At 41.6% G+C, this 14,945-nt stretch overlaps 1 protein-coding gene across 4 annotated transcripts in view; it reads right to left on the reverse strand.

Moving 5' to 3' along the window:
- Nucleotides 1-14,945, reverse strand: part of Rnf121 (ring finger protein 121) — a 55,985-nt gene that overhangs the window by 10,391 nt on the left and 30,649 nt on the right. For 3 of the 4 annotated variants that reach the window (XM_034502282.2, XM_034502272.2, XM_076939112.1), the window contains exons 4-5: nt 11,126-11,280; nt 7,540-7,647 (exon numbers count right to left, since the gene is read on the reverse strand). In XM_034502282.2, the coding sequence (XP_034358173.1) occupies nt 7,540-7,647; nt 11,126-11,280 (263 nt within the window). The remainder of the gene's footprint in view (nt 1-7,539; nt 7,648-11,125; nt 11,281-14,945) is intronic. The other variant, XM_034502292.2, reaches the window with a different exon arrangement.

The following is a 14,945-nucleotide window of genomic DNA, read 5'->3' on the forward strand; positions in this document are numbered from 1 at the left end:
GATCAGATATCTAAACAGTCCCATAACCCCTAAATAAATAGAAGCAGTCATTAAAAGTCTCCCCACCAAAAAAAAAAAAAAAAAAAAAAAAAAAAGCCCAGGACCAGGTGGTATCAGACGGTCAAAGAAGACTTAATACCAATACTCTTCAAACTATTCCACAAAATAGAAACAGAAGGAACACTACCCATTCATTCTATGAAGCCACAATTATGCTCATACTTAAGCCACACAAAGACCCAACAAAGAAAGAGAACTTCAGACCAATTTCCCTTATATATATATATATATCAATGCAAAAATATTCAATAAAATTCTCATAAACCAAATCCAAGAACACATCAAAATGATGTAGGGATGGTTCAATATATGGAAATCCATCAGTGTAATCCACTATGTAAACAAACGCAAAGGAAATAAAACCACATGACCATCTATTAGACTCTGAGAAAGCATTTGACACAATTCAACACACCTTCATGGGAAAAGTCTTGGAAAGATCAGAAATTCAAGGCCTATACCTAAACATAGTAAACCAGTAGCCAACAACAAACTAAATGGAGAGAAACTTGAAACAATCCCACTAAAAACAGAAACTAGACAAGGCTGCCCTCTATCTCCCTACCTATTCAATATAGTACTTAAGAGTCCTAGCCAGAGCAATTAGACAACAAAAGGAGGTCAAAGGGTACAAACTGAAAAGGAAGAAGTCAAAAATATCACTATTTGCAGATGATATACTTAAGTGACCCCAAGAATTCCACCAGAGAACTCCTAAACTTGATAAACAACTTCATTAAACTCAAACAAATCAGTAGCCTTTTTCTATTCAAAGGATAAACAGGCTGAGAAAGAAATTAGGGAAATGACACCCTTTACAATAGTCACAAATAATATAACATACCTTGGTGTGAATCTAACCAAGCAAGTGAAAGATCTGTATGACAAGAACTTTAAGTCCCTGAAGAAAGAAATCAAAGCAGATCTCAGAAGATGGAAAGATCACCCATGCTCATGGATTGGCAGGATTAATATAGTAAAAAATGGCCATCTTGCCAAAAGCAATCTACAGATTCAATGCAATCCCCATCAAAATTCCAACTCAATTCTTCATAAGTTAGAAAGAGCAATTTGGAAATTCATTTGGAATAACAAAAAACCCAGGATACAGAAAACTATTTTTAACAATAAAAGAACTTCTGGGGGAATCACTATCCCCAACCTCAAGCTGTATTACAGAGCAGTAGTGATAAAAACTGCATGGTATTGGTACACTGACAGTCAGGTAGATCAATGGAATAGAATTGAAGATCCAGAAATGAACCCACACACCTATGGTCACTTGATCTTTGACAAAGGAGCTAAAACCATCCAGTGGAAAAAAAGGCAGCATTTTTAACAAATGGTGCTGGTTCAACTGGCAGTCAGTGTACCTTAGAATGCACATCGATCTATTTTTATCTCCTTGTACAAAGCTCAAGTCCAAGTAGATCAAAGACTTCAACATAAAACCAGATACACTGAAACTAATAGAGGAGAAAGTGGGGAAGAGCCTTGAACACATGGGCACAGGGGGAAACTTTCTGAACAGAACACCAATGGCTTATGCTCTAAGATCAACAATCGACAAATGGAACTCATAAAATTGCAAAGCCTCTGTAAGTCAAAGGACACTGTCAATAGGACAAAATGGCAACCAACAGATTGGGAAAAGATCTTTACCAAGCCAACATCTGATAAAGGGCTACTGTCCAATATATACAAAGAAGTCAAGAAGTTAGACTCCAAGGACCAAATAATCATATTAAAAAATGGGGCACAGAGTTAAACAAAGAATTCTTAACTGAGAAATATCAACTGGCAGAGAAGCACCTAAAGAAATGTTCAACATCCTTAGTCATCAGGGAAATGCAAATCAAAGCAACCCTGAGATTCTACCTCACATCAGTGAAAATGGCTAAGATCAAAAACTCAGGTGACAGCATATGTTGTTGAGGATGTGGAAAAAGAGGAACACTCCTCCATTGTTGGTGGGATTGTAAGCTGGTACAACCCCTCTGGAAATCCATCTGGCAGTTCCTCAGATAATTGGGCATAGTAATACTTGAGGACCCAGCTATACCACTACGGGGCATATACCCAAAAGATGCTCCAACATATAACAAGGACACATGTTCCACTATGCTCATAGCAGCCTTATTTATAATAGCGAGAAGCTGGAAAGAACCCAGATGTCCTTCAACAGGGGATTGGATACAGGAAATGTGGTACATTTATAGTAGAGTACTACTCAGCTATTAAAAAATGACTTCATGAAATTCTTAGGCAAATGGATGGAACTAGAAAAAATCCTGAGTAAGGCAACCCAGTCACAAAAGAACACACATGGTATACACTCACTGATAAGTGGATATTAGCCCAAAAGCTCAGAATACCCAAGATACAACTCACAGACCATATGATGCTCAAAAAGAGGATGTGGATGTTTCAGTCATTCTTAGAACGAGGAATAAAATATTCATGGGAGGTAGAGGGTGGGAAGGACTTGGGAGGAAGAGAGGAGGGGGAGGGTGGAAAGGAGGGCAGGATCAGGGATGAGAGGAGATGAGGATGATATACAGAGGGTCAGGAATTTGAACAGAGGTGTGTAGCAATGAGAGACGGGGAACTGGGGGTAGGCACCAGCAAGTCCCAGATGTCAGGGAAGCAAGAGGCTCCCAGGACCCAACAGGGATGAGATTATTGGAAACAAACAAAGAGGAGAGAGACCATGTAGGGACCATATCCAGAAGCTAGGCAAGGCCCCAGGTTAAGGAATGGGGCTACCCACTCATCTCTAAATTCTTAACCCAGAAGGGTTCCTGTCTAAAGGAAAAACAGGGGCAAAGTGTGAAGAAGAGACTGAAGGAAAGGCCATCCAGAGACTGCCCAACCTGGGGACCCATCCCATATACAGACACCAAACCCAGACACTAGTGTGGATGCCAAGAAGTGTTCACTGACAGAAGCCTGGTATAGCTGTCTCCTGAGAGCCTCTGCCAGAGCCCAACAAATACAGAGGCTGATGCTTGCAGCCAACCATTGGACTTAGCATGGGGTTTCCAATAGAAGAGTTAGAGAAAGGACTGAAGGAGCTGAAGGGGTTTGCAACCCCATAGGAAGAACAACAATATCAACCAATCAGACACCCCCACCCCCCAGAGCTCCTGGGACTAAACTACCAACCAAAGAGTACACATGGAGAGACCTATGGCTCCAGCCACATATGTAGCAGAGGATGGCATCGTCTGGCATCAGTAGAAGCCCTTGGTCCTGTGAAGGCTCGATTCCCCAATGTAGGGAAATGCCAGGGCAGTGAGGTGGGACTGGGTGGGTGAGAGGGGAGCATCCTCATAGAAAGGGGGGGGGGGAAGAGGGGGCAGGGAAGGGAGATGGAGTTTCTGGAGGGGAAATTGGGATAACATTTGAAATATAAATACACAATGTGTATATATATATATATATATATATACACATATATATGTATATATGTGTGTGTATGTGTATATACATACATACATACACACACACACACACACACACACACACACACACACACACACACACAGCAACTCTCTGAATGGCTTTACCTCAAGCTACCCTCCCAAACTGACATGGCTGAACATCCAAGGGCAGGTAGGACATTTATGTGCTGGGTAGATCTGAGGCAAAGGCTGAGATGACCCTCTATCTCCTGCTAGATCTCTTTTAGGAATGTCTGAACTGGAAGCAATTGCATAAAGTATTGCACAGATGTAAAATGTGCCCTTGGGCCTCCAGGGGTGCAGGGCACAACAGGAGAGGTGTTTTCTCCCTTTACCTGTAAAGACTGAGCATAATGGCTTAGGTTTCCCCTACTCTCCCATATAACCTACTATATTCACATATGGCCTTTTACAAAAAGAGTTTATCAAATAAAATTTTGGGGGTGTATAAAGTTAGTAAATGTTTACATATTTGTTACTATAGAATAGTTCTGTAAGTACATATATGGTATAATGTCATCAAAGTTAAATTTTGGGTCAAGCCTATTTACTAAGAATATATGGATTCTATTAACAGTTTTAAAACTCCAAGGACCAATGATGTATAGTTTAAAGTCTACAAATGTTGTCAAAAACTATCTTTGCTAACATATTTTTACAAAGAAACTCTATGTATTAACTTATATTTCTAAGATATAATTCTCAATCAGCCTTCCAGTCTTAAGTTCCTGATTTAGCTATTGCTCATTTTACCCCAACCAATCTAACCAGCAGCATAAGAAGTCCATTGCTCAGCGGTTAAGAACAATGACTGCTCTTCAGAACACTAGGGTTCAGTTTCTTAGGACTGTAACGCCAGTCCTAAGGAATTCAGTGCTCTTTTCTGGCCTCTCTAGGCTCCTACACACATGCATGCAAAACATTCATAATCATAAAGTTAAAATAAATACTCAAGATCTTTAATTTTTTTCCCCTCTTGTTGCAGGGTATTTGATCTCACTGTGTAACCTGAGGTTGTGTTATTTACTGAAAAAATACATTGCTACTTGCGTTGTGGCTCATCCCTGACTGGACAGACAAGCCCTTGGTACACACCTTTCATCCCAAACAGAGAAGGTAAAGATAATCTGTCAAAGCACCATATTTGAAAGTGATGTCTAATTGAGTGGCAGACAAAGTGATGAATCAGAGAAAGATTTGACAGAATTGGACATGCCCAGCTCTCATAAAAAGAGAGAAAGGGAAGCTACTTAAGGGGCAGTTAAGAAAAAAAAAGGTGGCAGTTTCAGCGAACAGTTATCGTGAAATAGGTTGCAGAGAGAGAACAAGCTAAATACAGGTAAGATAGAACAAGCCAGAGAATGAAAAGGAGCCAGATTAGAACATATTGCCAGGATTGGTTTGAAGCCAAGCAGAGAAATTCAGGAGAGGCTGAAAGACAAGCAAGATTAAATCAGTGAGCCAGAGATCAGAAAGAACTAGGAGAGGGTGAGGTTATTCAGCAGTAAATCTCAGAAGCTGAAAACATTCTAGGCCTATAGAAGATTTACAGAGGCTAGAAGCTTCCAGGATTAGGCCTAGGTTAGCACATGGAGACAGGAAGAAGCCTCCAGATGACAATTACTTCAGGAGAATAAAAAAAAATACATTTACATAGCTCTGTTGAAGACATGTATTAGAGTCTAAAGAGATGAATCCTAAGCCTTTCTGGAACCTGTTTATTCTTGCATGCTATTTTCTTCCTGGAATAAAGAAATCTAGGAGTGTCCACTCACTCTATAACATAGTAGTACTTAGGTTTATTTGTCCTACAATAAACTTTAAAACGTTCTGTCCAGATGTACTGAGAGGTTAGTGGCTGTGGTGGTTTGAATGAGAATGGCCTCCAAAGGCTCCTGTTTGAATGTTTGGTCCCCAGCTGGTGAAAATGTTTGGGAAGGATAGAAAATGTGGCTTTGTTAGAAGAGGTGTGTCACTGGGGAGGGCTCTGAGGTTTCTTTTTTTTTTTTTTTTTTTTTTGGTTTTTTTGAGACAGGGGTTTCTCTGTGTAGCCTTGGCTGTCCTGGAATTCACTCTGTAGACCAGGCTGGCCTCAAACTCAGAAATCCGCCTGCCTCTGCCTCCCAAGTGCTGGGATTAAAGGCGTGCGCCACCACCGCCCGGCTTGGCTCTGAGGTTTCAAAAGCCCATGCTAGTGCGTTTGCTTGCTTGCTTTCTCGCTCTCTCTCTCTCTCTCTCTCTCTCTCTCTCTCTCTCTCTCTCTCTCTCCCGTTCTCTCTCATTTTCCCTCTTGCTCTCTGCCCTGCTGCTCTCAGCTACTGGTCTACCACCATACCTGTCTGCTTCCTGTCATGATTAGTGGACTACCCTCTAAAACTGTAAACAAGCTCCCAATTAAATGCTTTATAAGAGTTCCTTGGTCATAGTGTCTTTTCACAGTTCTAGAACAATAACTAATATAATGACCTTTCTAGCCATAAATTAAGACTTGATCTTTAGTCATTGTCCCAGACATGAGACTCTTCCTCCAATTTTTTTTTTTTAACTTTGCCCATCTAGGCCATCTACCACCACTAAAGTTGAATCCCACAGCCCATTTTTTTTTTATTTTTAATTTTGAGCCAGGATTAATATTTCTGCTTTAGCCTATGAGTAACAGGAATTACAGGCACACATCGCCAGGTCTGGCTTGGGACTCCTCTTGATCTACAGCCCACAGTCAATATTAATTATTTCATCTAGGTAACCTTACTTCACCCTTTCCTGACCTACTGCATCACTATACTTTCCAGCTCTAACATTGGTCAGGACTGCTGACTTCAGCTCATCTGTGGCAGGAGGGCCTGAAACCTGGTGTAGATCTTCTAGAAGGCCTATAACAAAGCAACAAGCAACAAGCCCTCATTGCTAGGGCTGTGCCCTTATGAACAAAAGACATGCTGACCATAATAGTACAAACCCACATGATCAACAATGGAGCAGGACTTAGCTGCCCACAGGATACCATTCTAGAACTACTTCCCTGAAGTCTGGCAAGCATGGAAGGGCAGCCACACCACAGGTAGCTCTACCTGTGTACCGAGTACTCATAGAACAACAGAACATGTTCCTGGAGGGGTGGGGCTTCCAGACTAGGGTGTTGCCCACACTCATCAGTGTGAACTCAGTCTCACACCTTGACTACATGAGGTCCCTGCAGTGCTCTCTGATATGCTTCCTCTCTTGCACCCTTCTAAGTGGACCTGTATATATCCTTGCCAGGGTGGCCAGCTAAGCTCACAGGGGTGAGCTATCTAGTCTAAGAACTTGCAAACCTTTTCTGTTAAGGACCAGATAAATATTTTAGATTTTATGACCAATTAGTCTCTGTCACAACTGTTCAACTCTGTTGCTTGAGTGCAAAATCAGTTTCAGACAATTAACAAATATATGGCTAGGCAGTGGTGGCGCAGCACTTGGGAGGCAGAGGCAGGCGGATTTCTGAGTTCAAGGCCAGCCTGGTCTACAGAGTGAGTTCCAGGACAGCCAGGGCTACACAGAGAGACCCTGTCTCGAAAAGAAAAAAACAAACAAACAAACCAAATATATGAATGACTGTGTTCTAAGTGTGATGGTACAAGTCTATGATCCCAGCATCGAGAAGGCTCAGCAGGAGGAGCTCAAGTCTGAGGTCAGTCTGGACTACAAATGGAAAAAACTTTTGCTTTATTATAACACATGATAGGCTGATTTGATCCAAAGAGTAAAGTTTGCTAGACCCTGGTCTAGTCAGGCAGAGTAGTGTATGGATAGAATTATGGGGAACTGGTTTTTACACTTACTCTTGTTATACTTTTCCACTGAATACCAATTGTTGGAAAATACAAACAAAACTGTGATTTGAGATTCCATGTTTTCTACCAGCAAAACAGCACAGAGGGCTGCCACCTGGACCATATTCTCTTTCTCAGCACCCAGGACTTCTAGCCATTCCTCCCCAAATACAAGAAAAATGTAAAAGCAAAAGGATACTCACTTGAATAATAAGTTAAGACCAAAGAGGGTAAACATGACAGCCATATAGCCAACAATGCCAGTGGCATAGCTAATTTTATAGATTAGCAGGAACCATTTATAAACCAACCTGGAGGAAGGAAATAAAAAGTTAGTATAGGTGGCACACAACAGTGGCCCCAGGGCCACTCACTCACCAGAAACCCTTCTCACATCCATGGGGGATCAGATTCAATGTTCAGGATTTGTTGGGTGCTGTTCACACCCTCAATTGCAGAAGTGACCCTAAATCATCATATCCAAAGGAATGCTTTGTGTCTTCCTGGACCTGGGTCAAAATCTCTAAAAATCTCTAAAAATAAGTTTTAGTCTCAAGCAAATAAGACACAGCTGACCTAAGCCAGTTCTACCCTCGTAAATTTAAGTTGGCTAAGGAAGTAAAAAACTAAAAACCTTCAGAACACAGCATGCAAAGGCTTGCTGTTCTTGTCAGCACAAAGACGAGGGGAGATGAAGGTAGAACTGGCTACAGACTTTGTGTCTGGGTCTGTTTTGTCTGACTGTAGCTTTGCTCCTATCCATATGAAAATAATACCAGGAAGGACGCCTCATGAATCTGCTTCTGAAATGACGTATTTCTTTAAAGAAATGAGGAAGGTACTCAAACAGTACCCCTGAATTAATGTGTATGCTTTGTGTTGGTGGGCAGAGTAGAGCTTTTACATCGATGAGGGTAAGCCGTGTACCTCCAAGGCTCAGTGATGAGCAATGTGGAGTTGGAGTCTCTGTAAGAACCAGACTTCTATAAATGCTGTAGGTGGACCCTGAGACCAGGAATCACTGAGCTGGATGGCATTATATCAAACTGACATAACCTACAGTCACCTGAGAAGAAGCAACCTCGACTGAGAAAATGCCTCCATAAGATCAGCCTATCAGCAAGCCTGAAAATGGCATTGGCATTTTCTTAATTAGTGACTGAAAGGGGGATGACCAGCCTACTGTGTCTATGGACCTATCCCTGGGCTGGTAGTTCTAGGTTCTACAAGAAAGCAGGATGAGAAAGCCATGGGGAACAGGCCAGTACTCAGCACTCTTCCATAGCCTCTGCATCAGCTCCTGTCTCCAGGTTTCTGCCCTGTTTGAGTTCCTGTTCTGACTTCCTTTGATGATAAACAATGATATGGAAGTGTAAGGCAAATAAACCCTTTCTTCTCCAAGTTGCTTTCATCATGGTGTTTCATTACAGCAACAGAAACCCTAACTCAGCCTGTCAATAACCATCCTAAGAGACTAACAAATGAGCAATTTAGTAATTTGCTTGGATAACTAGGCCAAGCTTTCTTTCTTCCTGAGAGCTGACTTACAGTATCTCTGCTAGACCCAAGGATGGACACTTAGGCTCCAGCCCATGCTTCCCTGCTTTAGCTAACCAGACTTCTCAGGCTAGGGAAAGGCCTCAGCCATCTTGTAGTACTGCATGCAAAACCACCATAGCTATGGGAAATAAGGGAAAGAGACAGTAGAAAAGACATGGAATTTTAATTATTGGTCTCCTAATGGTCTTCTAATATTAATCTTGGACTAGTAAGCTTTTAGCTGAATAAACTCAGAGAAGTCAAATCATATTTCTAAAATAAGTTCACTTCTTTGCACTGATGGGAAAAGGAAACTTTCTTAAACACTGTGCTGTGGTGTAGTGTGGTGTGGTGAGGTGTATAAAGTCTATTTCTTGTAATATATTCATTCAAGTTACATGAGTAAATGAGGTCACTTATAAAACTAAGAAGCACCTACCATCAATGTTATTTACTATTATTATAAGGCAACCTTTAATATTACTAATAATATTTCAATCATTTTTAGCTAGATGTTAATCATGTTTGCCACTGTTAACTTCATGTATATGGGTGGCACATATGTAGAGGTCAGAGGGCAACTTTGTGGAGTGGGTGCTCTCCTACCTTTATTTGTGTTCTAGGAATCAAACAGGTCACCAGGGTAAACTACCTCACTATTTGTACCCTAAGCTATCCTTGACCTGGTTCACTGTAGCCCAAGGCTGATCTCAAATTCACCATCATGTCTCCTTGAGGCTCAGGTCTGTATCACCGTGCCCAGCACTTGGTCACTGTTGAGCATTTATCACATTCAAGGCTTGGAAAGGTGAGGTCTAACTGTTTACAAGTTACAATGCCAAGTACTTCAATCTCATATCCATTTGACATTAGATCCTGTGCTGACTCTTGTGGCCTAGAGAGGTGCCAGGGAGAGGCTTCTGGATCACCATCGTCACTCGCACAGTGACACTCACAGGTCAGAAAAAGGTGCAGTCACCAGAGCACACAAAGCACACAAAGCAGTCTGCAAGCTGGGAGACTTTGGGTCAGGATAACCAGCTCACCTCATAGGCTTCAGCCCATGCACACCTCTCACAGCACTTACCAAATGCACTCCAACAGGTGCTTTCTCGACCCTCTCCTCCATTAAACGGAGCACTCCTTGAGGGCAGGGACCATGTCTTATCCAGCTCTGTATCCCCAGCGCTCAGCAAAGGGCCTGGCACATAGTAGGTGCTTGTTGAATGAATGAATGAATGAATGAATGAATGAAAGAGAAAAATATCTTTTTCTGTCAGGTATGGATCTTAAAAGACCTCACAAGCTGGTTGGGAGTATTAAACAAGAAATACATTTGGATAAAACAAAGAATTATAGAGATATAAAAAAAGGAAGTATCATTCATCAAAAAACTACAAATTTACTGATATTCATTCATTCAACAGAAAGTCAGAGTAATCTAATATGTGCCAGACCCTGTGGCAAGGCCTGGATATACAGTGACCAGCACAGGGGGTGTGGGTTCTGATCTTCTAGTTTAGTTGGGGAGACAAATATTCAAATTAACATTTTGTTGTAAATTGTGATAGGCTCTATGATGGCAAACTACAGGGTCTTAATAGAAAATCTAATGAAAAATCTAATTTGGAGCTCCGAGAAGGATTACTGAAAAGAAGAATACTTAAAATGAGACTGCAGTGATCACAAAGGCTTATTTGTTCTCTCTCTCTGTGTGTGTGTGTATGTGTGTGTGTGTTGTGTGTGTGTGTGTGTGGTTTTTATTTAAACACCAAAAGATCTTGATGAAGACCATCAAGAGAAGGATAGGGAAATATCTGGTATTCTGGACCCGTGGATCTAGGGGTGTGGGTCTCCCAATCAGCTTGTTTTAGAGAGGCCCTGCACCAACTCATTCTAGTAGACCAAAAAAAAAGAGGCTTTTGTTTTCATTCTAAACTCATCTTCCTCCCATGCTTTCCAGAACATTCACTTCAAGAAACCCAGGCTTGGGGGGCTGGAGAGAAGGCTCAGAGATTAAGAGCATCTGCTGCTCTTGTAGGAGACCCAAATTTGGTTCCTAAATCACAATTCACAAGAGCCTGTAACTCCAGTTCCAGGGGCTCTAGTGCCCCCTTCCGGGCTCTGTGTGCATGCAAGCAGTACACTTACAGACAAAACACTCAAAACACATCAATTTTTTAAAAATTAAATCTTAAAAAAAAAGAAGAAGAAAGCAAGCCAGGTTCTTCTCCTCTCCTGCACTCTCACCTTGGGGTTGTCTGTACTAGAGGCTTCCTTGTGGCTCGGAAGGTGACAAAGGCTGTGACCGCAGAGAAGAAGATCCAGATCACCAAGAACCTCCACCAGCGCAGCTTCACTGTGAAATAGAGGGGGACAACCCACATCTGAAAGAGGGTCACCATCTGAAACACAAACACAAGCACTTCAGCTCTAGCCAGCTCCCTTGGCAGCTCCTGTCCAGAATGTTGCACAATGAGCCTGATCTCTCACATTCCCGATATTTTGCTTGTTGTGAAACCAGTCTCAACTATGTAGACCCCTACCTTGCTTGGAACACACATGGATTTGTCTGCCTATGCCTTCCTTCCAAGTGCTGAGATTAAAGACATGTGCCACTACAGCCAGTCACATTTCAATTTTGTGTAAACATAACTCAATTAGTGTGATCAAAATTACAAAGCTGGCACCACACCTGACTCTCCCACTTTATCCCTCCTTAAACTGTATCCTAGATATAGTCTTTCCTTTTCATGAGTTCTTGCTCTTACCCAGCTTTTCCAACTTCGTTGTTAGTTTCCCTGCACCTATGAGGAAAACCAGAAGAAGATACCTATAGTTGGACCAACTGGTACCACTCCCTATGCTTTTAAGTCAAGTTGTTCCCCTTGGGCTACAACAGCCTTTCTGCCTTCTAGGACATCTGAAGCCTTTGGTTTCCCTTCCAATCAGAATTAGTTATAATTCCTAGTGCCAAAAGCATTTTCTTTTCCACCATCACATCACTGCTTCTCTACGAGATGGGCTTTGAATTTATTCTTGGGAAGTGACTAAGCCATATACATCGACTTACTGCATACAATACAGTGCTAGGGAACTGGTACCCAAAGGGTATCAATAAATTTAGACAAATAATTTAAAAGCAAAGTTAAGACTAGACTGAAGTAAAATTCTCTAATGGAGAGGCATATTTCTGTTTTAGGAGTGTCCATTTGTAAGAGCCGAGTGACAGATGGCTGTAGTTCACACTACTTAGGAGACTGAAACAGAAGGATTGCTAGTTCAAGGTCTGTTAGAACTACAAAGTGAGCTCAAGGCCAGCCTAGGCAACATCGTCAAAACCTGTCTCAAACAGTAAAAACAGGTCTGAGGATCTAAGTATAGCTCAGCAGTAGGATGCTGTTGAACATTTGAGAAACCCTAGGTTTGATCTTATCTGTTCCCTTCTGCAGAGTATTACCTTATATTTGTTAGGTAAAGAACACAAATGCAGCAAACAGTCCTCACAACCCAGCAGGGTGGTACACCTTTAAACCCAATACTGGGAGGCAGAGGCAGGCAGATTTCTGTGAGTTTTGAGTTTGAGGCCAGCTTGGTCTACATAGTAAGATCCTGTTTCAATAAGTAGGCAAACAAATGACTTACATTTTCTACATTAAAAGGAAAAAAATGGTATTAAATTTCAATATGTACAAAATATTAAAGTTACTATTACATTAGTCCTAGGGCGTGAACCCAGGGTCCTGTACATGAAGCAGAGTGTACTACCTGTGAGACATGTTTCCAAACACAAAATACTAAAAATTATAACACAATATTTTCCTTTTCTTGGCTTTGAAGTTAGATGTGTATTGAAAGCACATTCCAAGTATTCATAAGCCACAAGACTATAGCTGGGCAGTGAAGCATGGAGTTTCAGTTGACTAGTCTATAGCTACTCCTTGCATACAGTCTTCTGTGGTCAGAAAATAGCTAGTTAGTTTTTGTTTGTGGGGAATTAATATATATATATATATATATATATATATATATATATATATATATATATATAGTGTTAGTATACAAAGTGATGGGTTTTACTATAATTTTTTTTTTTTTTTTTTTGAGTCAGGGTCTCATTTATCCTAGGCTGATCTTGAACTTCCTCCCTAATCCTCTTGTCTCCATCTTCCTAGTGCTGGGATTGTTATATCTGGTCTATGGAATGCTGGGAATGAAGCCCTGGATGTTGTGCATGCTAGGAACTGTTCCTGCCCATCTTGATATTTTTTTCACACATATTAAAGCTTTGTTCTTAGTGCCTTAATGTGTTGTGTGTATACGTGTGGAATATGCACATATGTGGGATATGAGCATGTAAAAAGCTAGAGACTGATATCCAGTATCTTCCCCTATCTTCTTTTGCCTTATTCTTTGATACAGGGTCTCAATGAACCTGGAGCTCACCCTTTTGCCTAGTCAGTGATCCTCAGAGATCCATTTATCTTCATACCCAGCTTTAGGGTTTCAGAAACAATCTGCCACTGCTGGCTTCCATTTGGAGGCTAAGGATCCAAACTCAGGTCTTCATGCTCTAGTGAAGCACCCTGACACACTCTGAAGCCCACAACTGACCCTCTAGTGAAGCACACTGACACATGCTGGTCTCAGATTAAAAGTATAGACACAACAGAATGTACCAACAAATGGCTGCCTAAATTAGGATCCAGGTGCTAGCTTAAGAAACACTGGGGAAAAACAAGAAAAGACACTGTACCAAACAACCACAGACTAAACAGGGGTTGAACACCAAGAGCCATACCAAAACTGGGAAGAAGCATCTTTGCACATTACTTGCATTTATTTGTTTGCTTGTTTTTAAAGACAGGGTTTCTCTGTGTATGTAGCCTTTGTTGTCCTGAAATTCACTCAGACTCAACTACCTCTGCCTCCTAAAAGCTGAGACTAAAGGCACCAACTGGCTAGAAACTTTTAATGTAGGGAGGAAGAAAAAAAACAGAAACATAAAGAAAACAAAACCAAAAAATGAAAACTCTGTCAAGAAAAACCAGGTAGAATATGGGTTCTCAGTAAAATTGAATTTGGGAGCAACAAAAGTCTAAAAGGCCATAAAGGAGAACTAGCACCTGCTAGCTAACTGATGGGGAGGGCACTTCACTCACGGTGGGGGCAGACCAATAAAAGCTTCCCAAAAGAGGCATTATTTGATCTTTGTCTAATGGCCTCCCAAGTCAAGACTGTGCATATTTCAGGCCCATGGAACATGGCATGTTGATCTTTGAGGAAAAGGTAAAAATGAGCCTATGGTGGAAGACAGTGTGCAAGTAGGCTGGTGTGTATCACAAGAGGAAGGCTGCTTTATTAGTTTCTTTTCTCATAGAAAGTAAACCTCTTGTTGCCTAGGTCTAAAGGGGTGGGGGGGGACTATATTATTTTGCAGAGTCCCAGCTGGGAAAGTCTGGTGCTCATCACCCCAGGAAGTAGCAGCTGCTTAGGGGGCGGGGCCTGAAAACAAACTATGTTTGGTAACAGACAGAAATGATGAAAGCTCCTCCTTGGAGATCTTTAAAAATAGGATAGATACTTTTCCAGGCATACACTTCTCCTTTCCCCTAACATCCCCGAGGGAGCTAAGGAGTAAGTAAGATTAGAATCTGAATAGATGATGAAACTGAGCCACAAAGAAGCTAGGCCAGTCTGACCTGGAGTAGGCTTCCAGTCCAGATCTGCTGTGCCCCTAGTAGCCTCCCTGACATGGGTTTGTGGAGGAACCCTGAAAGCAGGGGAGGTTAAATGGTGAAATGGCCAACAAAAGGGGTCTTATAAAGGACATGAGATCCAAGGAAAGGATTCAGGCAGCCATTAAGGAGGGAGACTCAGGAAAGCTAAAGCAGAAGCCACCGTGGCAGGTGGGAGATAGTAATTTCCTACGGCTTTTGAGGAAAAAATAATTAAGAATTAGGTTTTGAGCCTGGAAAGATGGTTTAAAGGTTAAGAGCACTTGCTACTTTTTCAGATGACCTAGGCTTGTTTCCCAGGATCCACATGACAGCTCACAACTGCCTGTAAC

This window comes from Arvicanthis niloticus, chromosome 1, assembly GCF_011762505.2.
Source record: "Arvicanthis niloticus isolate mArvNil1 chromosome 1, mArvNil1.pat.X, whole genome shotgun sequence".
Taxonomy (NCBI): domain Eukaryota; kingdom Metazoa; phylum Chordata; class Mammalia; order Rodentia; family Muridae; genus Arvicanthis; species Arvicanthis niloticus.